This window comes from Tasmannia lanceolata, unplaced genomic scaffold (genome assembly GCF_043159265.1).
Source record: "Tasmannia lanceolata isolate RefF3 unplaced genomic scaffold, GAP_Taslan_0.1 ptg000037l, whole genome shotgun sequence".
In the NCBI taxonomy this organism is placed as follows: Eukaryota; Viridiplantae; Streptophyta; class Magnoliopsida; order Canellales; family Winteraceae; genus Tasmannia; species Tasmannia lanceolata.
Window position 1 is genome coordinate 7,516,605 of NW_027518714.1, and position 27,121 is coordinate 7,543,725.

Genomic DNA, 27,121 nt, shown 5'->3' on the forward strand with positions numbered 1-27,121 from the left:
CAAATGTGAGAAATCCAAATCTAAATTTTGTGGGTATCCAAAAGTGGCCTTACGGGATTGTGAAATACAAAAAGCTTCACCCAAACTATTTGAAATGACACTTAACCAAAAAAACAAGGAACAATCCAAGTAATTTGTCCTTCGATAAAAACAGTATCTTACATCTGTAGGGAGATTCCTGTACAAGATAGAACAGCACTCTTAAAATCTGTCGGCAGTCATGACAGCGGGCTGAGCTTCACTGCGCTGTGTAGTAAGATAAGGGCCCCTTCTAACAGCTTCCTGAATCTGAAAACAAAATTTAAAATCTCACATCTGAGTCGAGGCACAATGAAAGCAATCTTTCTTAGTTACTTTTTTTAAAGCAATTGGTGGACCCAAATTTATAATGAGATTCAACCATACCTTAGCTGCTATTCCAGCAAGAGCAGCATCATTGAGTTTGTTTGAAGCAGATAAAGCTTTGTAGATTGCAGCACAACAATTATATCTGGCTTCCATACCTGCAAGTTTGCACTCGCACAATCAGAACTATAGTAGTGAGAAGTTCTCAATAAAATAATATGGATCTTCCCTGTTTTAGTTCCTGATGTATCTGCGGTAGTTTAATTATATTGTTGCCAGTTTAAAATTTAAAGATTAAGCTAAATCATGTAGAAATATATCAAGTATAAGTGACCAACACAAAGCTAGTTGTGATTTTCCATGTAATTTTTTTCTCACGATGAAGAAATAAAGGCACTTGCATAATGTGACCATAGCTCAAAATCAGTAAGCATTTTAGCAGGGATCAACTTTCAGGATCTGCTGGCGAAGCAAAAGCACTTTTAGAGACCATGAATCTGGCCTCGATTTCGTTAGGGTCACCAATGCAGCTATGAAATGCAACTGTAAGAAAGAGTATGCAAGAAAAAGAGAATTGCACGAATAATGATGAGAAAACAAACCATTCTTGCTGGTTTCATTGTGCGGATTCGTCGCTATACTTATTATCTCTTGGCTTGAGCAGATCTCCAACAAGCACCATGGCCGAGCTACTAGGCCAGTTATCGCTCTGTAAACCTGAAAATATTTATAACATATTACATGATCTAGTTGATAATGAACTAATGGAGCTACAGTTGTTTTCACGAGGAACTTCACCATTTAAGTTGATGTGGTGGAGCATATATTTGACCATCTCAGCTTGGTGTATTTCACCAATGCCAAAAGTGTGTGTGTGTGTGTGTGTACACACACACACACACACTTCAGAGCTGAGGGGCATAGACGGAAAGAGGATAATCACAAATAGATACTATCGGGCAGGGATGACTAAAACAAATAGCTCAGTCCAAACAATCAGCCTAGGAACGTAAAAAACAAATATGAGAATTTATTCACATAATGAACGTGGATTGAGAAAAGGAAACTTGGAAATAGAACAAGTAAGTGAAGATCAAGCAGGTGTAGGTGATCCTTTACTCTGCTGCATCAGGAGCGATCTGTGAAGTTGACTAAGTTGTATGTTCAAAATTGATATGAAAAGATAAATTTCCACGTATAAAAAATTCTCAACCTGGTTTGTATCTAAAGCTTTTATACAATGTCATCTAATCCCAAAAGAATACTTCAGAGCTTTCGAAATGGATCTTACCGCCAACCGAACTTCTGAGTCCTGTTGAAGAACTGATAGAAACAAACCCTGCAAAACACAATAGAAAGTTTGGTCAGAAGAATTCCAAACAATTTGGGGGTCACAGGCATGAGAGAAGGATGGAGATGAACCAAGACAAGCACGGGTATGCGCACATGCATGCCTGCCCACCAAATACACTAGTGCAGTGATTAGCTGGGTGAATGTGTGTTGGCTTATGGGGGCCAGCAATGCCGCTATGGATCGGAGGGGATGGCCAAAGAGGGTTTGATCAACCTAGCCCCGCGCCGCGATGGTGCTACTCAATAAAGATAATGGTTGCACCTTTCCCATAACCAATTGGTTTTGGGATGGTATCGCCATGATCCTTCAGTTAGTATCAGAGCAAGGTTGCGGATTCAAGACTACCCGTGACGTCGCGATGGTGCTACTCAATAATGATAATGGCTCGCCTTTCCCATCACAAATTGGCTTTAGGATGGTTGGTAGCGCCACGATCTTACGATGTGGCTAACCTAACTATGCAGAACAATTCTATGCTAATTGATGCAGGCACGCCAAACAAACCCATGTAACAGAAGCTACAAACTGGCTACCCCACCCTCAACTTGAAAAAGGAAGATTTAAATCTGCTATAATCAGAAAAAAAGAAAAGAGACATGGAATCTAAAGCAAGAAAAGTCTAAGGCAAGCAACTAACTGATGGTGTCAGCTTTGAACAGTTGGCTGCTGTTGCATAGATCAAACTCCGAAGGCATTCTTCTGCATGACCAGTAAGCAATAGGCTGTCTTTCGACCGGTTTTCCCCAGAAATGTTTGCAAGAGCATGCAAAGCTGCCTGAGTATTGATCAATAGAAACCAGATCAGATAAACAACATAATTGAACAGAACATAGCATGCAAAGCTGCCCGAGTGTAGATCAGTAGAAACCTGAGTCTCAGAACAGATGAACAGCATAATTGAACAGTACATTTACCCCCATCAGAGGGATTATTCTCTCCAAATAAGGGAATAAAAAATAACTATATAAAGTACACTTTGATTTCTTCCTTAAAGCCAGTTGACCAACTTATAGTAAACCTAAATCCACGAGTTTCTGAAATTGGCAAAACATTCTGACAAAATGGAAATCCGCAAGCATCCATGATTAATCAGCACTATAGACATCCAATGAATAAAGCACATAAAGAATAAATACTAAAAAAGCGAATGCTTACACACCAGCTGTTTGCCTTTTCCTTGCCGATCAAACCCGGCCTCAACAACGTGTCTCGCCAGAGGTAATGGAGTTGAAAGCAGCAATGTTGCTCCTTGAATTGCTAGAAGCATCACAAAACAATGAAATGAACTTGAAAAAATATACTTGGGAAGCAATGGGCAACATGAATATAATAAAATCCAGATCAAACAGGATATGCACAAGAACATTAAGATGTTTAGGCAAAATAAAGTCCATTAACGAAGCGTGTGAACGGTAAAATTATTAAAAAAAAGCACATTTAAACCAATTCATATCACTTGCAAGGAATGTGTGGAACAATTCATATATCATTTCTAAATAACATTAGTTGTGAAGACCACCCTGCTAAGTGCTAACGTTTTAGAGCAAAATGGCTCTTCAACTTTTGTATGAACTTTAGCTTGTAAGATGATTGTCATGCATGATTTCAATTTGGTCCAAATATTTTATATAATCATATGTTGATTTGGGACACTGGTGCAAAGGTAACCTTAGTTGCTATTACATGACAGATAAACTTAGTAAACTGATTGTGATGGTTTGCCATGCAATAAACTGAAAAGGGAGGGTAGTATAATTTCCCTCATGTGACAGCTGCAATACAACTATAATTAAAATGCAAGAAATCCAAAGTAAAAATGCATATTGTCTTGAAAGAAATAAGAACAAAGTAAAGTTTTTTCAGTTTACCGAGGATAACTTTGTCACTTATGTTATACCGGCATACTTACAAGTTCCAATTTGACCTAGAGCTTCAAGTGCACTCTCACATTCATCTGCATCTTGATTTTTCAGCAACTCCAATCTTTCATCAATGGCTAAAAGAACAGTTTTAACACCTGAAACACAATGGTCCTGAAACAAAATGAGGACTCTGATCTAGCAAAAGTCTCTATATAAGATTTTTGAAAACAAGCGTATCTCAGAGTTAATTTCTATCTGACTATGATGCATGAAAAGGAGCTTATGTAAAAAATCCAGCAGCAAGCATTAAATTTAAATAAATATAACTGAAGTTGGAACATGAAGAAACCGCGCAGTCCGTGCCTGCCACAGGGTCCGTTTGGATGGCACAGAACAATGGGAAAGTACAAGTAAAGTGATGTTTTTTCTATGATTTGTGGACACGGACATGGAGTGTTGGACACGGCGAACCCCTAAAATTTAGAAACGGGGACATAGCTAAAATAGAAAGTATATATATGATACAACATCAAATATTAGTTAAACAAGAGTGAAAAAAGAGTTTATAATAGAAGAAGAGTTAATAATAAAAGAGGTAACCACAACATGCAATAAAAGAAGAGTTAATAATAAAAGAGGTAAATTACCATTCAAAAAGAAAAAAGAGGCAACCACAATATGCAATAATAAAACAGCATGTCACACTTGTTACAGCACAAAAACGTATCCACGCACCCACATTAAGTCTTTACACTTATAGCAATACATTGAAAAGTGTCCAAACGAGTGTCGACAAGGGTGGACACGCGTGTCGTGTCGGACACATCAGGACACGTGTCATCAATGAATTTAGAGTCGGCTAAATCATAGTGTTTTTTCCCTTAAAAGTTAAAATACTATTCATTGCTATGTTTGGATATCTGGGAAAGTAAAATCTCGAAAATGACACTTTCCTTGTGTACTACTTTTCTGCCCATGTGGCAATGCATTTGGAAAAAAAAATCTCCTCCAATCTAAGATGAAAACGTGGGAAGTAAAATTCTCTCTCTTACTCACAAGAGAGATTCTCTCTCTCTCTCTCTCTCTTACTTTTTGGGAGCTATTCTCTCTCATCTCTCTCTCTCTCCCTCTCTCTCTTACTTTTTACTATGTACTCCTCCTTTCCTCATGCCTCCCAAACAGCCATGGGAACTCACCATCTTTTCCCATTAGTATTTTACTTCTCCTTTACTTCTCTTGTCTGTGATGTCGTACTTTCCTTTTCCTACAACTTTGCCAATGTCCAAACAGACCCTAAGGGATGTATACATATCATATATATAATGATAGGTAAGCTGGTAAGCTGGGGTTTGGCAGGACCTCTACATGATCTATTTAAAAAAGAAAATGAGTAACAATATGGTGTATTCCACCCCATTACAATTGTCTGATATAATAAGTATCTGCAGCCAGGTCATTGGGAATGGAGGAAAGAGGAATACAAATGTTTTTTTTAAAGGCAAGAGGAATAAATATGTTGTGAATAGGAAAGAAACTTTTCGATATTGTATCTGCAGCCAGGTTTGCTTCTCTCAAAGTATGTGAAAACTTCCAATACATGAATCTATCAAGGCATTTCTTAATATCAGCCATAAAACTTCTAGCTTTCTAAGGGCGTGAGAATTCCCCACATTCACTGCCAAAAGAGAGTCAGATTCAATTCAAAAGCGGTTTATGAGAGTTTGATAGCACACCGAATGCCAACATATGTACCTTTTAGCTTGAGCAACCCAATCTCATCACTTATTTGTGTAATCCAGTAACATGAGGGGCGGAGGAAGAGGAACCTACTGAAGCAAAGGGAAACACAGGGGCAACAGAGAGCTATAGGAATGAGAAAGATCAGGGCATACACTAAATTGCATATGGATAGCTAATTCCTTGAGATTCCCCATTTAAAATCAAGGCATACACTATATCATTCTCTTCCACTTCTACAAATTTAGCCATAGAGGGTAAATTAACACCCTAGCCTTGTTTAGGATTAGGTGCAATTTCCTCTTTGGATGCAGCTAATATTATTTTCTTATTTCCCTTGTGGAAGGTATAGGTATCTTCAACCCATAATGAATGAGCCTATTAACAAGCTGCCAACGTCTTCCAAATAAATGGTGGCATGCATCCAAACTCATGACATCACGCCCCACTTAATCAAAATAACTATTAGCAATAGATAAGTTAACCAAACAACGCTTAGTAACGTGTACCCCATTTTTTTCTACCTTCAGATCCAGTTTGAAGACCACCACTTGTGATACAATATTTTTGTAACTCCCACCGTCAATAATTAGCTTGAACTTGTCCTCCAATAGTGCAAATGGCCTGAAATACATTGATGTGAAGCTAATCCTTAGTATTTTCACAATGAGGTGTGATTAAACTCTTGCACATCACCGAAGGCAGCCCAACATTACCTCTGACCAATGCCTCATTATCTTCACAATCAAACTTTTCATCACAATTTGGATCTTCTCCTTCATCCAGGTGATCATCCTCATCTTCACCTCCTTCAATAAGCAACACTTGACCCTTCCCTATTGCTAGCTTTTCTACAATCAGCAGATTTATGACCTACTTTACCACACTTGAAGCATTTAATTGTTCCGCTATTTTTTTTTCTGCCTGCACCAATGCTCGAAACCTAAATCTATAAGGTTTAAGAAACATTCCAAGCCATCAAGGCAAAGGAGGGAATCGGTTGTTGTCTGCTATTTTAGTGTGGCTGAGAAGTAGCGTTGCTTCCCGTTTGAGGTGAACACATGTTCTAAGTAGTTCCCTATGAGCGGACCCTACCACTTATATTTGTTCTGGAGATCATTGGCCAACAACTACACTAAAGTGCTTATGAGGAAGCAACATCAGTTCATTTCTTCCAACCTGGTAATGCTCAACATTTATGTACCAGCAGCGTGAGAGGAGTGCAAGAAAATATAAATCATAGTTTCATAGTGTTTTTTTATGCATCTTTTTTACTCACTTAAGTTCCTCATTAAAGGCATTGGTATAATATTTATCTTTGCATGTTGATTCGTAATAACAGAGGGATGTCCCCACACAAGGGAGACACCTCTCGAATTCTCTCTACTCCCATCTTCTTCTTTTACTCCTCATTCTTCCTCTTCCCTTTGTATTTCACATAGTTAACCTTGATATGAGTTCCATTAGAATGCAAAAGAATTTTTTTTTTTTTAAAAACACGTGTTTTCAGAAGCATAGCCAATTTTGTTCCATGCCATTAGAGAGACAAGCAAAATAGGTACAGTTAGTCACCTTAAAGTCCATAACAGATAATGATAGTTTTTATAGTTACCAATCTGTAAAGCTCATTCTGCAAGCCATAAATTGTAAGACAAAGATTAAATAAATCGTCTTATCATTTACACCCAATCCTTTCAAAAGTAGATCTGCTGTATCATTAATGATAAATTAATAACTGGATAAATCTTTCAAATTCAGTAAGAAATAAATTTAAGGTAACATGAACCTGTAGTGTTTAAAGGATTTTCTTACTAGCTTGATCAACAACTGTGAAAATATCATCTGCAGAAAGAAGTCTTCCACTAATCAAAATTGCTCTTGATCGTAAAATGGATTCCACTGATGAATTGCTGCAGACCAAAAAAAGAATATCCAACAACTTGAAATGAGCATGAGTTTTAAAAATAAAAAGGAAATTGCAAAGATCAGCAAATAGATGATACTATTTAACATAGTACCTGATCATAGAAGACAATAGCTGAAGCAAGGTGGTCCTTAAAAGGAATTTTATACCATGTGGGGACTCTGCTAACTTCACAGCACCAACCACATACATTATAGTAAATTTTTTTTTTCTTGAATAAAAGAACCACTCTAAGATACCCAAGAGATTAAATGCAATAATTGACTAATTTTTAGCTTTGGAAACTTAGAAAGGCAACCATTTGTTCGCATCATGGTTTTAAATTTCGGTCGTATTTCGGCCAAAATTTGGTCATTTCAACCGAAATGACCAAAATTTGAAAGAAAAAAAATCTGTTTCTGTAGGACCAAAACAGAAATTTAAATCCTTGGTCAGCATTACTTAGCTAATGTGAGATATTCAGATTCAAAAGAACAATTTGAAGGCACTCGGTGAATGGCAACAGGCAACTTTCAGAGAGTGTAAAAAGGATATGGAAAGGTTTTTGACTTGGGATTCGGGACAACTTTCAGTCAACTGCCCCAAGAGATCAGGGGAAAACGAGAAGCCATTTTCAGGGAAGTTTGGAAAAGAACATTACATTGTAGATGCTCCTAAAAAGAATTTGTTCCACCACTTCCAATACAAATGTGATTTAGTATTAAAACAAAAGACAAAAAACTAAATACAGCAGAAATTTGAAAAAGATACGAGAGGAGCTTTAACATAGGTTGGAATCATGATCAGAACTAGACTTATCAGAGTTATATAAAATACTTTCTGTACAACAATCCATTCTAACTTCAAATAAGAACATTTATTTATTTGACGTTTAAACAAAAACCAGAGAACCCATATTCGTAAATATCAGTATTTTACAGAGATTATTCAAAAATCTTAGAATCATATGTTAGCATGGATCTGTGAGGGACATCGCCAGTTCCAACATGTGTCCTACAAAATCCTGACACACAAATGATCAATCAGAAACCACATAACGAATCAAAATTATCTGTGTTGTCATGGCGAAAAGTCCTTCCACATTTATATAAAAAAAGAGAACATGGAAGCAAGACATAACCATCTAGACAGCACAGAGAAAATAATTCTTTCTAGTGTGTTGTCCCAAAAGACAACCGATGCTGAAGGGGAGGCACACCACGATCTACCAACACAGAGGACTGCCTAGGATCCTCACCATGAAAGCTCGACAATCACCACCACCGGAAACTATGAATCTCACTAGAAAAGGTACTTTCCTTTTTGTTGTTTTTTTTAAATGATAAATGTTATAAGATCGAAAGGAGAGACCGAGATGGTCAGTACAAGAAAAGAGGAGGAAACAACAAACCAAAACTAATACAAGCACAAAGATCGGAGAAGGGTTATGCAGGAGCATCCCCTGGGCATTTCACATCAGCCTTCCATTGCTCATTTGCATAGGTTTCTTTCATTTCATTGGTATTAGCTATGTAGTGGTAGTTTGGCCATTTGCTGTTTTTTAAAGTCCTTTTAGCTTAGTAGGAGCGGTTTGGGAGATCCATATTTCATTAGGGGTATTATGGGCATTTCTTGTAATAGGATAGCCTATATAAAGCCCATACTATGTCATTTCTCATTGGTTTTTGTTGAATTGAATTGTGTAGAGATTCTCTTCGAGAGAACTTTGAGAGAGTTTTCCCTTCTCTTATATCCCATTTCCTCTTGGATTTGGAAATTGACAATTAGGATATTTCTAATCATTTTTTCCTTTTCTTTCATCCATTATCTTGTTTTATGCAAGATTAGATTTCGGATTTAACTTACCAACTTCTCCAAAAGCTTAAGCTGTTGGAGAAAGGCGTTGTTTATCTTTTATACTTTTAACACTCCCCCGCACGTGTGGTCCACTTGGCAAACACGTGGCAGATGTGGTCCCGCTTTGGGCCGACCATCGCATGTAGATTTTTGCTATCCAGGAGGTTTGAACTCAAGACCTTTGGCTCTGATACCATGTTAACTTACCAACTTCTCCAAAAGCTTAAGCTGTTGGAGAAAGGCGTTATTTATCTTTTATACTTTTAACAATTCCCAAGTTGTTTCGAAGAAAAAATCCAAGATCATCATGCAAGAATCAAGGAAAAGGCAAGTAATCTTCAAGAAATACAGATTAGTATTCTTTCATCGAAACGCTTTCGATTTCAGGGGGGTTCAAAAAGCTCGATAGTTGCTCAATCCATCCCTAAACACCATTGTCAAGTAGAAAAAAAATAGGAAATATGAAGTGCCAACTTAGTTCAAGATGAAAGGAGAAAAGAAAAGGTCAGGGAGCATTTCATATCAATACTATTCATGCATAAATGAATGAAGCAAACAAAATCTGAGTACATAACTTGTTACCTCGTACAAGAGCTCGAGAGCACTTAAAGTCATAAGTAAATCATCTGTGTTGTTAACTTCAGCCTCAAATAAGCTTAAGAGATTAGAGTTGTAAATCGCTGATGCCACGGAAGGAGAAACGGCGAACAGTTTTGCAATGACGGCCAAAATTCGAATCCTTGCCTAAAACGTCCACATAAAGTCATCAAACTTCCCAAATACGACATCAAATATTTAACTGATAATCTCAAATTTGGATAAAGCATGGGCAACAATATTTAACTGATAATCTCAAATTTGGATAAAGCATGGGCAACTTGAAACAGCATAGCTGATTGGTTTTTGCATAAAATAACAGTGTTTTGATCTCCTACGAAGAGTTTCCCAGAATGTAAAATATGGCTCTAAATATGTAGAATATCCTTCAGACAATAGTGAAGTGATCAGGTGAAAAATAGACCATGACAACAAACAAACTTGGCATGCCAAAGCCAAAGAGATACGATCGCACTAGAATAACTTTTTAGCACTGCAGAACAAATCCAGATAATTTGAGTCAAAGTCAATCAATAATATGAACAATGTAGTATTAACTAATCACCACAAATCTCACAAATTTCTAGCAACCCTCAATTTTGAGGATGAAAACAGAAAAGACGGAATATGAAGGAAGCGAGGTAAATGACGATTGGAGAGACGATGCCAATGATGTGAATTCTGGCCTTCGATGGTTGGGAGATGGGATACTATGGGGGTTGAGAAATCTAAAAAGGCTCGAACAAACCCCTTTTCACACTATCAAAAATCCCCATGTGCTCTCTATGCAACGATCTCTTCAAAATCCTCCAACCTGCTGCTCAAAGTCTCCAAAGCCATTGACTTCTCTTCGCAGATCTTTGACCAAGAGTTGCTACTCCAAGAAAACCAAAAACCCATCACGGTATAATTAATTAGGGTGGACTGAATCGCTCAAGGAAACATGAAACCATGCAGCTATGATTGTGTTCTATAAATACGAAAGACGTCAATAGGGTTGTGGCCTTGGAAGAAGAAAGGCATCAAAAAAGTATCCCTCATTAATGAAACTTTTTTTTTTTTTAAATGGTAGCCAATATTATTAAGAGAAGAGAGACCGAGATGGTCAATACAAGAGAGAAAATACAAAAACAAAAGAAAGATACAAAGAAAGGTCTAATCAAGGGGGAAGAGAATCAAACAAGGCCAAAGATTCCTTGGAAACTCCCATTTTAGCAAGGCTATCCGCGACCTCATTGGCGGAATGACAGACATGCTGGAAGACGATTGAAGCCGATCTCACCTGTTGAGAGAGAAAAGTGAGAAAAGAGAAAAAGTAAGTTAGGGCTTCTCCCCCTCACTCATTTATTTATAATATAATAAAGAGATGTACAATGACTAAAATGCCCATAGGCATATAGGCTTATTCTAACACTCCCCCTCAAGCTGGAACGTATAAATTATACATAGCTTGTTACATATATCACTAAGCTTGGAGTTATTCAAAGGTTTTGTCAACATATCTGTCAATTGTTCTACAGAACGAGTGAATACAGCGTGTATCTCTCCTTTCTGAATCCTCTGACGAATGAAATGACAGTCGACTTCGATATGTTTAGTTCTCTCATAGAAGACAGGATTTGTCGCAATATAGATGGCTGCCCTGTTATCACAATATAACTGTGAAGGAGAGGGAAATCCAATACCAATCTCAGTTAAGAGTGACCTCAACCAAATAATCTCAGTCGTAGTATGCGCCATGGCTCTATATTCTGCTTCTGCACTCGATTTCGCAATGACATCATGTTTCTTACTTCTCCATGAAACCAGGTTACCTCCAACAAAGGTACAATACCCGGTAGTCGATCTCCTATCCGCAGGAGATCCAGCCCAATCAGCATCTGAGAACCCCTCAATCCGTGTATGACAATGCCGTTTGAATAGTAATCCTTTCCCTGGAACACCCTTCAGATACTTGAGAATTTGAACCACTGTGTTCCACTGAGATGTGCGAGGAGAGATCATGTACTGGCTAACTACCCCAACGGCGTAGGATATATCAGGACGAGTAACAATAAGGTATATGAGCTTGCCCACAAGTCTTCTATACCTACCAGGATCTTTCAACAAATCACCCTCTTCTGGAACCAATTTCACATTTGGATCCATGGGTGCAGCTACTGGTTTCACACCAAGATTTCCTGTCTCTTCTAACAAATCAAGAACATACTTCCTTTGAGATAAAGATAAACCAGGAGTACGCAACTTCTATCCCAAGAAAGTATCTGAGACGTCCCAAGTCCTTTGTTGCAAATTCTTTTTGTAAGAAGTCTTTCAATTTTTGAATTCCTCCCGAGTCACTGCCTGTAATAATGATGTCATCGACGTATACAATCAACATAATGCATCATGTTGAGGACTGATAGTTGAATACTGAGCGATCTACAGCACACTGTTTGAGACCAAACCTCATAACTGCCTCACTAAATCTACCAAACCAAGCACGTGGTGACTGCTTTAACCCATAAATCGCTTTTCTAAGTCGACAGACAGATGAGGACAACTCCCCCTGAACAACATAACCTGGCGGTTGCTCCATATACACTTCTTCAAGTAGGTCGCCATGCAGAAAGGCGTTCTTCACATCTAACTAGTGAAGAGGCCAACCATTATTAACGGCGAGGGAGAGTATAACACGGACATAAGGTATCTTCGCAACTGGAGAAAACGTCTCATGGTAGTCTACACCGAATGTCTGAGTGTAACCCTTTGCCACCAGACGTGCCTTCAGTCGATCAGCCGTGCCATCAGGAAGATACTTAAGGGAGAAGACCCATCGGCAGCCAACTGGTCGAGCGCCGGCAGGTAGAGAGACAAGATCCCATGTGCTGTTGGACTGAAGAGCGCCCATTTCAAGGTCCATTGCAGCCCACCAGCCTGGGTGGAGGAGAGCCTCATCCAAAGACTGTGGTAACACAGCAGAAGACATAGACAAGACAAAGCTTTTGAAAGGGAGAGTTAGACGATCATAAGAAACGAAATTAGAAAGCGGGTGAGCAGTAGAATGGGAACGAGTACATGAAGCAATAGGAGAATCAGATACCTGAGGAGGGGGTAAGAAGATCTCTGCCTGTGAGGACGATTTCTCGGCTTGCGAGGGACATGCCTGCTGTGGACGACGTTTATATTGGACTGTAGTAGGGGGATGAGCTACCCTGGGAGCACACGAGTCGACTTGTCCAGAAGGGCAAGCAGGAAGATGTGCAATAGGAGTAGTAGGAATGGGAGAAAGCTCAGGAAGAGAAATAGTCACCTCAGGGTCTGATCTGACATTGGAAGGACCAGAGGAAGAGCCAAAGAATGGTTCTGATTCAAAAAATGTGACGTCAGCTGATACATACCATCGGCGCAGACGTGGACTGTAGCAACGGTATCCTTTCTGGGTGCGAGAGTAACCCAGAAAAATACACCGTTCTGAACGAGGATCCAGCTTATCACGGCCAAGACCCAAATGGTGAACAAAACATACGCAGCTAGACTCGCGGCGTAAGGGAGAATGAGTCCTGATGTGGATAAACTATGTGAAAAGGAGAATCACCGTGAAGCACCGAAGATGGAAGACGGTTGGATAAGAAACAAGCAGTGAGAATGGCGTCAGACCAAAAGGATTTAGGAACCTGCATCTCAAAGAGGAGTGTGCGAGCCACCTTAAGTAGATATCGCAGTTTCCTTTCAGCATCGTCATTCTGCTGCGACGTGTATGCACATGATGATTGATGAAGGATGCCATGAGAAGAGAGATAGTCCTGAAAGCCATCAATAGTAGAGAAAAACTCACGAGCATTATCAATACGCAGGCATTTAAGATTAGTACTAAATTGATTTTTTATTTCATCATGAAAATTTTTAAAAGCAGAGAAGACCTGAGAGCGGTCTTTCAGAAGATACAACTAAGTCATGCGTGAGTAATCATCAATAAAAACCACAAAGTACTGGAATCCATTATTTGACGCGACCCGAGAAGGTCCCCATATATCGCAATGAACTAACTGAAATAAACTATCAACCTTAGTAACGACTCGGGAAGGGAAAGACACTCGATGATGCTTCGCGAGTTCACAAGACTGACAATGAAAATGAGAAATAGAACTAGGAACTAAAGATGTCTGCCGGAGACGCTGAAGGGAGGGGTGACCCAGTCGACAGTGCCACTGAAAGGCATCCACGGAACTGTGTAAGGCTGACGAAGAAGGGCTCCAGTCAAGACGGTACAAGCCATCCACCTCACGACCCGATCCAATCGTCCTTCCAGTCAAAAGATCCTGAAAAAGACAGTAAGAATGATAGAATGAGATAGAGCACGACAGATTTTTGGTAATTTGGCTAACAAATAATAAACTAAAAGGAGACTTAGAGGGAGATTAGGTGAAGGACAGGTGGCACCAATACCAATAATAGGTGTAGTGGAACCATCAGCTAAACTGATGGACTAAAAATCAGATGGAAAGGAGCGAAAAGAAGAAAGCTGTGATGAGTTACCAGTCATATGGTTTGAGGCTCCTGAGTCAATAATCCAGGACCCAGAGCTAGAGAATAACGTAGTGTGTGAACTACCTGGCTGGGCAAAGCCTGCAGTAGCCTGGGAGGCACTCTGACGAAGACGCTGGAGCTCCTCATAGTCTGCCTTGGTGAAGGAGACTGACCCATCAGCAGGAGTAGTGGCTATTGTGTCAGACGAACCAAAGGTGCTGAGGTGGGCTGATCGGGACGAGCGAAGCTCTGGATGCAGCGTATAACAAGTCTCAATGACATGGCCATCATGCTGGCAGTGGGTGCAATAAGGACGACTACGCCCACTGCCAACACGGCCACCACCACGGCCACCGCGTCCATGAGCCCGGGAAAAAGAACCACCACCCCAGGAAGGACGAGGACCACCACCTCCATCATATGAGGCAAGGGCCGAACTATCAGAAGTAGGACGGGAGGGGGTCGCGCCAACACACTGTTGGGCGCGGAAATAGACCTCGCGCAACGAAGGAATATCTCCAGAACCAAGAATCTGATGGCGCAGATGTGTAAACTCTCGGCCAAGGCTCTCAAGATAGTGTACGACTCGAATCTGTTCCCGTTGACGCCGGAGAACATGAACATCAGAGGTGAGGGGCATGAAGACATCAAGCTGCTGGCATAATGAAGTGAACTTCCCATAATGGGCCTCAAGTGACATGTCGCCACGACGGAGCCGCATCCACTCAGAGTAAGTAGAGCAGATGCGGGTCAGGTTCTCAGCCCCAGAATACGTCACGGCCGTGTGATCCCAGACCTCCTTCGCAGTCGGAAGAAAAATCATAGAGAGTAAATGTCTGGAGTCATACTCTGCCATAGGAGACTCTGAATCAGCGCATCTTCCTGTTCCCAACGTGTATATAGAGGATCCTTTAGCGAGGGAGGATCCTCGCGAAGAAAGCATACTTTACCCCAGCCAAGAAGATATGTCTCAACCGCAACCTTGCAAGGTAAGTAGTTGGTTCCATCAAACTTGGCAATATTCAACTGTGGATAGGAATTTTCCACAGGTGCCAATTGAGAAGACGAAGAAGAAGCCGAGGGTGTGGATGAAGCACTGACCTCAGCGGTCATGCCAAGAGAAGGATCAACAATGCCGGGAGGATCCATACTGACAGGAAATGTAGAGAAACAAAGAAACCACGACCCACAGCAAAAAAAAGATGAGAAACGAATAGACAGAACCAACTAATCCCGAGAGTTGATCATGTGACAATATCGGAAGGAAAGGACAAGAAAGTAGAGAAGCCCATAAAGGAAGAGGGTAGGGAAAATGAAAGACAAAAAGAAGAAAAAGAAAGAAAGAAAGGTGTTCAGCACGTAGATGAGAAGAAGAAGGCTTCTAAAGAATGAAAAAGGGATGGTTCGGTTGGAGCGAGCATGGGGAGGCTAACCTGGAATTGGTCCAAAACAGGGAATGCCGGCCTTTCTGCAAATCAGATTTCCAGGAAAAAAAGTAAACAAAAAAGAAAAAAATCTAGGAAAATTTTGGGGGGGTGCAAATCAGGTTTCCGAGAAAAACTTTTCCGGAAGTAATATTCCTGGGAAATCTGTGTTGGGGGTGCAAATCCAGATTCTCGGTGGGGGGGGGGGGGCAAATTCAGATTCCCGGCTGAAGAGGCGAGGGGGATAAATGGGTGGGGTTGTATTGGCTATATGAGACAGTGGAGGTGGAAGGGCAAGGGGCGGGTGGAGGAGAAGGGTTGGGGCGACAGAGAGGGGAAGAAGGGTTCGAGTAGGACAGTAGGGGAAGGGAAACAAATAGAGAGAGAGAGAGAGGAATGAGGGTAGGGCTGGGAGAGAGAGATGATTAGGGTTAGAGGTTGACGGAGAAGATGGCGGCTAGGGTTAGGTTTTGGATCAAGAACCCTAAGGCTCTGATGCCATGTTGAGAGAGAAAAGAGAAAAAGTAAGTTAGGGCTTCTCCCCCTCACTCATTTATTTATAATATAATAAAGAGATGTACAATGACTAAAATGTCCATAGGCATATAGGCTTATTCTAACATCACCCAATCAAACATCTCATCAAATAAGTTGTCAAACCTCCATGGCGGTTTTTGAAGGCCGTTCAACCAACGAATCACATTTAAAGAGTCCCCTTCCACCACCACGTTATCAAGGCCCTCTCTTACTAGAAACCTTAGACCTTGGTGCACTGCACGAACCTCCGCTTTTGCAGCATCCGCTTCTCCTATTGGCCCCGCAAAAGCCCATTTTATTTCCCCTTTCTCATTTCTCAGAATGCCCCCAATCCCAGCTGGGCAATGGATTCCCAATACTAGAACCATCAAAATGAAACTTTGATGGATTCCCCATATCAGAACGCCCCCAATCCCCTCGTTAATGAAACTTTCACGTCTAAATCCTGAGGGCTAATCAAAGAGGCTAGTAAATGCTCTCTCTCTCTCTCTCTCTCTCTCTCTCTCTCTCTCTCTCTCTCTCTCTCGGTTTTAAATATCGATTTCGGCATGCATTTTGGTCATCACGGAAATGGAAACATGTCGGTTTTGGTCAGATTTCAATGGAAATCCAGTAAAAACAAGAATTTAAAAAAAAAAAAAACAAGCAAATGATGAAAATTTAAGATGAAACTTTAGGAAATGATAGAATAAGAACACATAAACACTTAGAAACCATTACATAAGAAACACAACAATCCATAATAGTTTATAAAGATCAAATACCGAATAGTAAGGTCCATCAGATGCATGTATTACTGCTCATGTCTGGAATAGTAAGGTCCATTCAAAACTGGAAATGTATGCAACAGCATAAACATAAGCATCAAATAAACAACAAATGTACAGAAAGTAAAATATAATGGAGTGCAATATAGTGATGAAAATTAAAGGATTTTCTAAAAAAATAAAATAAAAGAATCAATATTTGAGATGGAAAAAATGTTAGACTCTGTTAAGAGGTAGATGAACCAAGAATAACTCACATATAAAAAAAATTGATGCTAACATACATATATGATAAGGGTTTTTTTTCAAATATATTTTTCCCTATTTGCAAGATTTTCCAATATAAATTAAACTCATTATTTTTTGAAACAATAAAAAGAGTCCACAAATCGATAGATAGGGCAAGAACTTCTAATAAAATTAGAAGCTAAAATGAATATATGAATAGTTTTCTTTCGAAAAGAAACTTTCCCAGATATCAAGACCATTAATCCACGAAAATAAAAATCCATGCACTAATCAATGTGCAAATGCATCAAATCAATAATTGGCTCATGCATTTGCACCCGTTTGCACTGTAGTTGAAGAAACAAGCAAAAAAAAGAAAAAGTACTTACCAGCACTTTGGTTGACATCCTGATGTTTCAACTGAAGTTCTGTAATTTACATAGTGCTTCGATCGACATGACTGAAACATTATCAAAATCTATAAATGTCGACTGAAGTATATCGTTTCGATCGGGTTGGTGACAGTTATTTCGTGTTGGTTTCGACCAACAATTAGAACCATGTTCTTTCTCTCTCTTGCTAGACCAACATTTAGAACCATGCAATCTCTTTTTTTTCCACCTCTGAGAGGATGAAGAGGGTGATAAAGATTCTCTAATTAAAATAATTAAACTCCACTCACAATACAAATTCCAACATTCATTTCTCTCTCTTGCTACGACCAACATTTAGAACCATTGGGGAGTTGCATCACACAGAACCAGAAAGACTTGCTTTTGAACCACTTGAGAGAAAGCAACAACCACGGCATCTTATCTACCCCAAGCCATGGGAACTCCTGAAACTAGATTCCAACGAACTCCACTCCCAACCCTACGTGCACAACCAGCTGCCTAAAACCGAAACCAATTCCCTACCCCCACTCTATACCTGATTCCCTTCCTAAACTCATCTACAACATGGTATACGAACTACCATGCACCCAAGCTACCCCCTCTTAGTAGTTATCCCATCCAAATTCCACAACCAATACATGTAAAGAAAAGCACAAATACAACTAAAAATCATATGTAATAGCAAATCCATATTAGAGGAGCACTTAATTTCCACATAGTATTAGGCACATCTGAATAACATTTTATCTGCTGAATAACAATTCTCAATGTTTAGTGACTAATCCTGATGAAAGGGACCGCTGGAAACTTGAAATAATTTTGTCATCTAAAACATGAAAGCGATGATAACCAAGTTACAATGACCAATTCATGAAAAATAGCAGATATAGATCACAACTTCAATAGACATGAATTGACTGAACATTGCAACAAAAACTACCTAAAAGAACTGCAAATCAACCATCATACCAGTGATGAAGAATGGATAGCCAACTTTTCAAGGCGTGTTCTTTCATCACTTTTTGTTGGAAAGATTATATCCTAAACACAGTTAGCAAAGCAGATCAGAATTACTTATAATTGTCAATCGTAAGTCACAAAACAAAAGAAATATGAAAATATCTGCCCACACAGCACACAAGTCAAGTAAATCCTTACAATCCCTTGAGGAGACCTCGCAAGATTCTTAATTGCATCTGTTGAAGCTGTTGCAACTAGTTCATTGCTGGAATAGACATACAAATGCACTAAAATGAGTTTGAATGTTTGATTATGAACCAAAGTGAGATCAGGTAAAGCAAAAAGACAACCACTTCAAAATTGTATCAATGAGGTATGCTAGTGTGATGCATAGTTTTAAATTTCGGTTTCAGTTATAATTTCGGTCTTGACTGAAACTGAAATTTAGGCCGAAATTTGGTAATTAAAATTTTATTATTTAATTATTTACCAGATTTTGGAATAATTCTATTTTTTTTTAAATCAATTTCTTGAAATTTTTGAACTTTCCCGGACATCGACAACATCCTTCAAAAGATGCATATTCAGGAGGAGTCTTGGAACTGGGAAGACAATATTCCCTCACAACACGAACCATTCTCTAAGAACATACATAAGACTCAAATTAAGATGAGCCAAGCCACCTCAACTGAGTCACTCGACTCGGAATAACTTGAGTGTATTTTCTCGATATCTTTTATATTAAAATGCCAGAGGTGAAAGCATTTTCTACATATTGCCATTTGAAACTTCAAGATTTTATGATTCGACTCCATTTTACGCCGCCGAATTGACATGGCAGAGTTTTGCATTGACTCATCGAGTTTCTAAACTATGATCAACAGAAACCACAGAGAAATCTGTGTCAGGATCTGATTGCAGGTCAGAAGTGTGAACTTGTTGCATCCAAAGCGATTCCTATCTAAGAATGCAGTATAAAAACATACCAGCAGCTCTAGAAATGGGTGCATGTATCAACATGCCCAAGTAAGTCCTAACAAGTATCACACCCACTAGTGCATATTAATGGAAGCATGGGCTGTATGGTTTTTTTCAGCTTCTAGATTGCTTGTGTCAGTGTAATGGAGAATATCAATTCTTCGGCAGTGTAAGAACATCAACGGCAAACAACTAGATTCAGATTAAACGGATCCTCGAACAGATCCAAATCCAGCAAATTAGTGCATCCTTCTGAGTTGTACACGAAAAGGTTAATTATAGGGTTGTTTAAGCTTTAAAGCATTCATAATAGTCCCGACATTAATTTCTCAAGGAAGCCATTTAGGATTTCCATCCCCAAAATCAGTACATATACTGACAAGTTTCTAGCAGTGTGAGTTTGCACTTACTGCCATTGGTTTGATGATATCTCCCTTTTCGGGCAACTCCACGGTGTTTTCTATGGAAAACTGAAGTTGGGAGATAGTATCCAGATAATCCACAATTTAAGACTCTATTTATAAGAGCTTCCCCAACAATCATGAAAAGAAATGGCAATAAAGCATCCCCAGCCTTAACCAGCTTTCAACATCTGAAGGAAAAAAAACTAGAATCACGTTGACGAGAGTAGTACAAGAAAGTAGTAGAGAATAGAGATACAAGCCTTTATTCATATTATCTAGCACTCTCCAAAGCCCATTCTCATCATCAAGAACAACAAAGAACCTAATTCACGCAATCATAATAATATCAAGATCCATCTTACAAAAGAAGATTGGGACTTCTTTTTCTATTTCTCAACTCAATAATCATCGGTGATCAACACCCCATCCAAAATTTGCCTAACTTCAACGAAAACTCCTCATAAAGGAGGAATCTCTAGGTCTATTTATTTACTTAACATGGAAATGAGCAACCATGATAATGCCTTGAGAACACAATGTAGCTCCAGCTTGAAAACATTTATCCATAACATAATGTGAAGCTGATATGATCATGCCATGATCGCCCAAAATATCAATTTTAATTGCACTAAAAGATGTTTTGACGGATATAAGATTTATGTGCCATGCATAACAAGTGACCAACTAAAATCTCAGTATCAATTTGATCATATAAAGTCATGGGAATAAGGGACACAAAATTGTATGATAACAGCCAAACATGCAGCTATATGAAATGAATGAAAAATATAACAAAATCTGCTCAACGCTCCAATCATATAGAATCATGGGAATAAGGAATTAAAAACCGTAGAGTAAAAACCTAACCACACAGCTCCAAGAAATGAATGAAAAATATAACAAAACCTTATCAACATCAAATGAATGGAAAATATAACAAAACCTTATCAACATCCAATATTTGTAAATTATAATTGTAATAAAAAAAATAGCCCATTATGAGGTTTACTGACAAAAGAAAAGCTGAGATTAAAAAAGCAAGCATCTAGAAAGGAAAGAATTTCTCAGACATACAAGAATTCATAATTACGAAGTTAAAAGCAAACAAAATATTGAAAAAATGGCACTACGAAAGAGCCTTTGGCTGCTTTCATACTGAGAGAGAGAGAGAGAGAGAGAGAGAGGGGGGGGGGGGGGGGGGGGGGTGGGTGTTGAGTGAGTGATGATAGGTAAGAAGAGTGAAAACCATGCGTAAGCAACGTAAGAGATGAAATTGCTAGATTACCCATCAATGAGGCAATTAATCAGAAGTGGGTATATGTCATATTCAAGAAGAAGCTGAACAGCGTTTCCAGCATTTTCATCGGCATTTTCTAAAAAATAAGAAACCTGCGCAACATTATTACAAGGATGGCATAAGTACCTATAAAAACACAGCTTAGCTGTTAAGGGGGTAAGAAAAATAAAGTTTATTGCAAAATTAATAATGAGAATGACCCCGTGGCATATAACTGCAATAAATTTGACCAGAAGGCATAATATAAGCCAAAGCATTACCAAATATCACATCAAAAAATCAATTTCAGGATAAGTTGTGACAGCACAACTAGTCAGCTTCAGCAAATGGGCATATAATAGCTAATCATGTCAACTCTCAAAAAATCGACCCATCAGCATGGTCCATACAAGATCAACTTGAACTTATAGCATGCATTTGTCATTGCATAGTAATGCAAGAAACTCATTATAGAGAGACTGTTCTAAAACCCAAAGCATGCCTTGAAACTGAAAGTATTTCCTAGTACCAGATATGAAGTGGAAGTAGGGCCAATTTAGAGAACTAATTATCTATGTCGTTAAATCGGTCTTACGGCACTAGTTACAAATGGAAAGCAGACCCTAGTTACAAATGGAAAACCAACCCATATACACCAAAAAATTGTGTACGCATCCATAGAGCAGCTATGACATATATAAGTGCATGGATCATGGCAGCAAGTATAGTAAGTCTAAAATCGGAAAATCTAATTTTTGTATTAATATAGACTTACAGTTGCCGTCCAAAAAAAGTCTAAAATGAAATCTGAAAATCAATCATGCATGCATACAGTAATGTAAGCAAAGAACAACATTTATTCACTCAAGGCTTCCACAACTCCCATACATGAACGTATACACCACAGTTGATGTGTGTATCTTTTAGCGTATACACCACAGTTGATGAGTGTATCTCTTTTTAATCATGAAAAACTTTGTTGGAGAGAAAGGAGAATAGATTAATAGAAAGTAAGCTCACAGACCAAGCTTGTCGCGAGTGGAGAAGAAAAGCAAAAAAATGATGTGTACATCTGAGAACAATATTTATTCCCAAATAAAAACAATTTGCAGATACTTAAAAATTTAACATAACTTTGCACTTCAAATGGTCATTCATTCTTTCATATGCATCCACATCTATCATGTATGAAGATGCCAGAAACAAGATTAATGTTAATCTGGAGAATGAAAAATCTTACAAATTGATCATAAATCATGATAATGAACATGCTGATGGATGAGTAGATGTAGAACACTGGTGTAGGACTTTAAGGGAAAGATAAAAACTCCATAATGAACGGATTTCAAAAGACAAAAAATCACAATGTTTCCTTATCCATAGTTGGGAACTTTAACAAGAACATCTCCAGTTTAGAAGCAAATGGAAACCGAGAATGTGTAGAGAAGATAACATGTTACCACAAGCTAGTCCAACTGATCAGATATGCATAGAAAGATATTGAAGATAAGTGGTATCAAGCTTATTTACCACTGAATGATAGAAAAGTAAAATTTCGACATTAGAGCACATCTAATGCTACTTATAAAAAGGAACTAAAAACTGTAGGAAAAGATCAACAATTGAACAGCTAAAAGGGGATTCACGGATTCAGTTATATAACTTTAATCGGTAGCACGTACAGCATTACAAGCTAAGCATCTGAGAATTTGAGAGTTTGCCTGCAGACCAGTTTGTACAAAGGGCTGAAAAAGAAAATGTAAACAGCATTAGCATAAAAATTAGGCATATTTATGTTAAACAATCTTGATTTTCAGAATGAACTCTCTTTTCTACATATACTGAGCAGATATGGAATTTTTTGTAAGCCCGTGAGAAATAATTGAAATTTTGTATAGTGTGATTTTAATGTGACCTAAACTGTTAACCTAATCCTCCTAATACTAAAGAACCTGCTTCTTGAAATTGTGTAGCAGTGAGGTAACTACTGAGAAATGTAAAAATTCATCCATCCTCCACAAACAACTACACATAACTAATTCAAAAATTAAAATAATGACACATACATAAACAAAAGAAAGGGATAATCTACACACATACAAGCGCATGCTAAATTTATCAAAGTTGGCCTCTTCTTACACTTCCTAAGAAGTACCAAACAGGGATTAATCGGACATGGAGTAGATCTGCTCTGATCAGAAAATACTTCCATGAAAAAGCGAATATTTTATGTACAGAGTGAGGATATCATTATTGCCAGTGAAAAAAATGTATACAGCCTTGACCTGTTTTTCAGGGAGAGGAAGAGACTGGAGAATAATAATTAGTCATTTGGGATTTGTATGGGAAAATTTTAAAGACTCCATAACAAACCAATCACCCATGGAGTTCATAAATGTTCTATTATAAGGCTGGCATTCAGCAATCGTTAAACATAAGTAAATGCTAATATACGTACCAACAGGAAGCTGATCAACCATAAGATAGTACATACCATATATTGAGGGATAAGAGAGGAGCCATATTTTGTTTTGAATATCCTCTCTAGACAAGAAACCAAGGTACTTTCTAGCCCAGGTGCATCCACTTCACTTTGTAAGGCGCTATAAGAGTAAATAACTAATCAATGACACAAAGCAACCCCATATAGTTTAAGATGTCTAAATTCTTCAAAAAAAAAAAAAAAAAAACTAATAAAGCTAGATGAAAGATAAAATAGTTCAAAAAGAGCAGTTCAATTGTAACTGTTCTATTTACATAATGTCTATAACAAGTCATGGAATCATAGAATACTTTGAACTTCAAAAAGATGGTGACACGGAGAATGGCGAAAAAACTATAAACCTGGGAACAATGTAAAGTAGTAAACACAAAAACAAACATCCAAGAAGAATAAAATCTTAGACATTCACGATAGTATAAAATATAAATGGCGGAAATGAAATCGATGACAGAAAGAGTTGTATCAGAAAAAAAAAAAACACTAGCCAAAAAAATAGATGAAAAAATTAGTTAAATGAAATGAATTAAAAATGGGGAATATACACAGAAGACTCAAAGCTCGACCTACAGAGACCTAAATTTCCATTAGACCCATTCCAAAGCAAACAGAAATTACAATTTCCTACAGAAATCAAAAGACAAATACGAAATCTGTGACGAAACGTGAATGAATAAACAAGAACAAAAACCTCATACGAAGGGCGCTCATGGAGAAGTACCTGAAAATGAGGGGAAGAGGAAAACGGTAGAGAAATTCCTCTGCAGCAGCATCGTTCTGCACGCCTGTAATAGCATTTTTTTTTTTAAAGAACTATTTGACAATGAAATTTGCAGCTGAATTTTTGGGGTTTTCAAAACCCTAGAAGCAATGGAAAGAGATGCAGAAAACTCAAAAGGATCAGTAGAAAAAATAGAAACGAGGAGAGTACCAGGGTAGGAGGCGAACTCGGAAGCTGCCTCGGCTAGCAGAGATAAATCAGAGGGGTTTAGGGTTGAAGTGCTCGACATTGCTGAAGAAGCTAAGCTTGTGTGAGACTTTCCTTCTCTTTCTTTCCTTTTTGTTCTTGCTTTTGCTTTTGGGCGGTTCGTAAGACTCTGTGAGACAAATGGAGTTCGGGCATGGTTTTATAGAAAGCGCAAACCAGAAACCGGACAGAGCTTTTTGGCTACTGATATTGGCACTACCATGTTTTAATAACTGCATAAATTGCATAAATTCAGCTTGTGTTTTTGTTATTTAATCGGCTTCTGACAGCTTTTTGGGTACTGTATTAACATTTGACAGCTATATATATGTTAAACAGTGAGATGGGTTGGTGCAATTATAAAAGGGAAATGTTATCAGCGATACTGTATTTTGATGAGAGCACTCCTTACTTTTTTCAAAGTACGGTATGGCCCGCACCATAAGATGATCCAAACTGTCCATTAGATGGGCCGCATTCTAAATAGGTTGTGCCCCAAAATCATTTCCATAGGTTGATCCTAACCCTTCAATCTGAATTTTAGAGGGAGGGTTAGGATCAACCTATGTAAATGATTTTTGGGCACAACCTATTTAGGCTGTGGCCCATCTAATGGACGGCTTGGATCATCCTATGGTGCGGGCCATACCGTACTTTTAATAAAGTTAGGAGTACCATCATCAAAGTACAGTAGCCCTGAATCCCTGATAACACTTCTTTTATAAAAACATGGCAGTGCGAATATCATTAGAATTTATTTTTGGATTTTTGAACAAGAAGTCTTGTACTTTGCTTCATTTGCAAAAACATGCTTATAGTTTGACAATTTACAAACGGAGTCTTCATTAGGGATTTGCTAGGTACGACGCAGATGGCATTTCGCGGACTGCCTGTTGCATTAGGGAGCAGCCACCTCAGATGAATAAATGAATAAGACGAAATTAGAGCCTATGTGGATGTTCTCTAATGCAACAGCTGGTCGGCAAAATGCCTTCACCCATGGTCCCTAGCAAATCCCTCGCATTTGAGTGAAATTTGCAATTCCAGTCATGCCATCCATTTGTGACCAAAATACCCATGGTAGATTTTTGTTACTCGTACAAAGACCAAAACATCCCTATATGTGAAAAGTAAAAAGACCAAAATACCTATGACACTTAGTGATATATTTTGATAAGGTGGGTTCCACCAACTCTGCTTAAACACATGCATCACATGGAAGCGTCGAAGGGATTTTCAAGGAGTGGATGTAGGTCCTAAATTTGGACTGAACCACTATAAGACTTTAGTGTACTCTTTCCTAGACCTGGCAAATGCAAGCCGTGCCCGCGGGTCGACCCAACCCACCGCAAATTTGCGGGTATGGGTCGGGGTTTTAGTGACCCGCCAAAACCGATCCGCAGGTGACCCAACCCGCAAAAAACAGGTTAGGTCAACCCGCGGGTAGGGCTGTTCATTCGGTTATAACTGAACCGAATAAGCCGATTTGGACTAACCGAAAAAAAATTGATTAGCCAAAATCCATAACCGAAACCAATATCGAAATCTCCTTGAACCGAATCTAACCGAAGCGAAATAAACGTTTCGGTCCATCGGTTAGTTCAGTTATAACCGAATTATGAAAAATAGACAATCAAAGCTCAAACACCATCTAAAATTAGGGCAGTGAGATATTTTCATCTATAGTTAAATCAATCACCCTTGAAGAAAAAATCATCAAAACCCTAATAATAGAGAATCAGAAATCAATGATTACCTTGGCCACAGGATCCGCAATTTCAATCTTCGAAACTTTCTTATATTCATAGCCACAGGCTACAACAGTGAGAAAAGGGAAGAAATATGGTGGTCATTAGAAAAGATAGTGGAGGATCAGGCATGGTCGCTGTCACCTCCATCAACCGTAGCCGAAATCCAGTCGGAGAGGCGGCTGAAAAACCCTAACCCTAAATGCAAAAGCCTTAAAAATGGAAAAGAGAGAGGAGGAAAAAAATGACCGTGGAAATGAATTAATAGTATATATTATATAATATATATCTACTCTTTAATTTACTCTGGACAACCCTTTCATACTTTTTCAGGTAGACTTTTATCTAGTGGGGGCTGTCCCTAGTAAAAAACAAGGCGTGGGTTTAATCAAGTACAACTCCGAGATTACTTGATTTCAAACCGAGACCGAAACTGAAAACCGAATTTGGTTTGGTTTCAAAACCGAAACCGAACTGATACAGAACTTAACCGAACCGAATTATCGGTTCGGTCGGTTAATTCGGTTTTGACTGAGTAATGAACACCCCTACCCGCGGGCACCGACAATTTTTTGGATTTTTTTAAACATTTTTTATTTTAAAATAGAAAATGAGATCAGGGGCTAAGAGCATCTCACTTTTTAAGCTGGAATAGTGCACTAATGTCTAGAAATCAGCCCTTCTAACAACATCTCACTTTTTGAGGACTCCCAACTTCCAGCAGCTCATGGGCATTACTAATTTACTATGCATGAATACACTCCCTATTTTTC

The 27,121-nt window shown here is 38.7% G+C and overlaps 1 protein-coding gene across 2 annotated transcripts; it reads right to left on the bottom strand.

The window, feature by feature from the left end:
- Positions 1-112: 112 nt before the first annotated feature.
- LOC143860109 (ARM repeat superfamily protein) lies at positions 113-26,574 on the bottom strand. Of its 2 annotated transcripts, XM_077370630.1 has the most exons (18): positions 26,357-26,574; positions 24,565-24,730; positions 24,355-24,418; positions 23,628-23,736; positions 22,816-22,878; positions 21,143-21,246; positions 18,674-18,740; positions 18,485-18,556; positions 9,641-9,802; positions 7,317-7,390; positions 7,111-7,208; positions 3,609-3,716; positions 2,859-2,956; positions 2,337-2,474; positions 1,637-1,684; positions 948-1,062; positions 406-503; positions 113-288 (listed from the first exon to the last, which is right to left on the bottom strand). In XM_077370630.1, the coding sequence occupies exons 2-18, from the start codon at positions 24,641-24,643 to the stop codon at positions 202-204; spliced, it is 1,584 nt and encodes a 527-aa protein (XP_077226745.1). In that variant the 5' UTR covers positions 24,644-24,730; positions 26,357-26,574; the 3' UTR covers positions 113-201. The 2 variants fall into 2 exon arrangements, with proteins under 2 accessions (XP_077226745.1, XP_077226746.1); XM_077370631.1 differs by lacking the exon at positions 26,357-26,574 and having other exon boundaries at positions 24,565-24,748.
- Positions 26,575-27,121: the final 547 nt, after the last annotated feature.

Coding starts and splice junctions, on each gene's coding strand:
- LOC143860109 (XM_077370630.1), bottom strand. CDS start 24,643: ATGTCGAGCACTTCAACCCTAAACCCCTCTGATTTATCTCTGCTAGCC. Junction 24,419..24,564: donor CGAGTTCGCCTCCTACCCTG/GTACTCTCCTCG, acceptor ATGCTATTACAG/GCGTGCAGAACGATGCTGCT. Junction 2,475..2,858: donor AAGGAAAAGGCAAACAGCTG/GTGTGTAAGCAT, acceptor ATCAATACTCAG/GCAGCTTTGCATGCTCTTGC.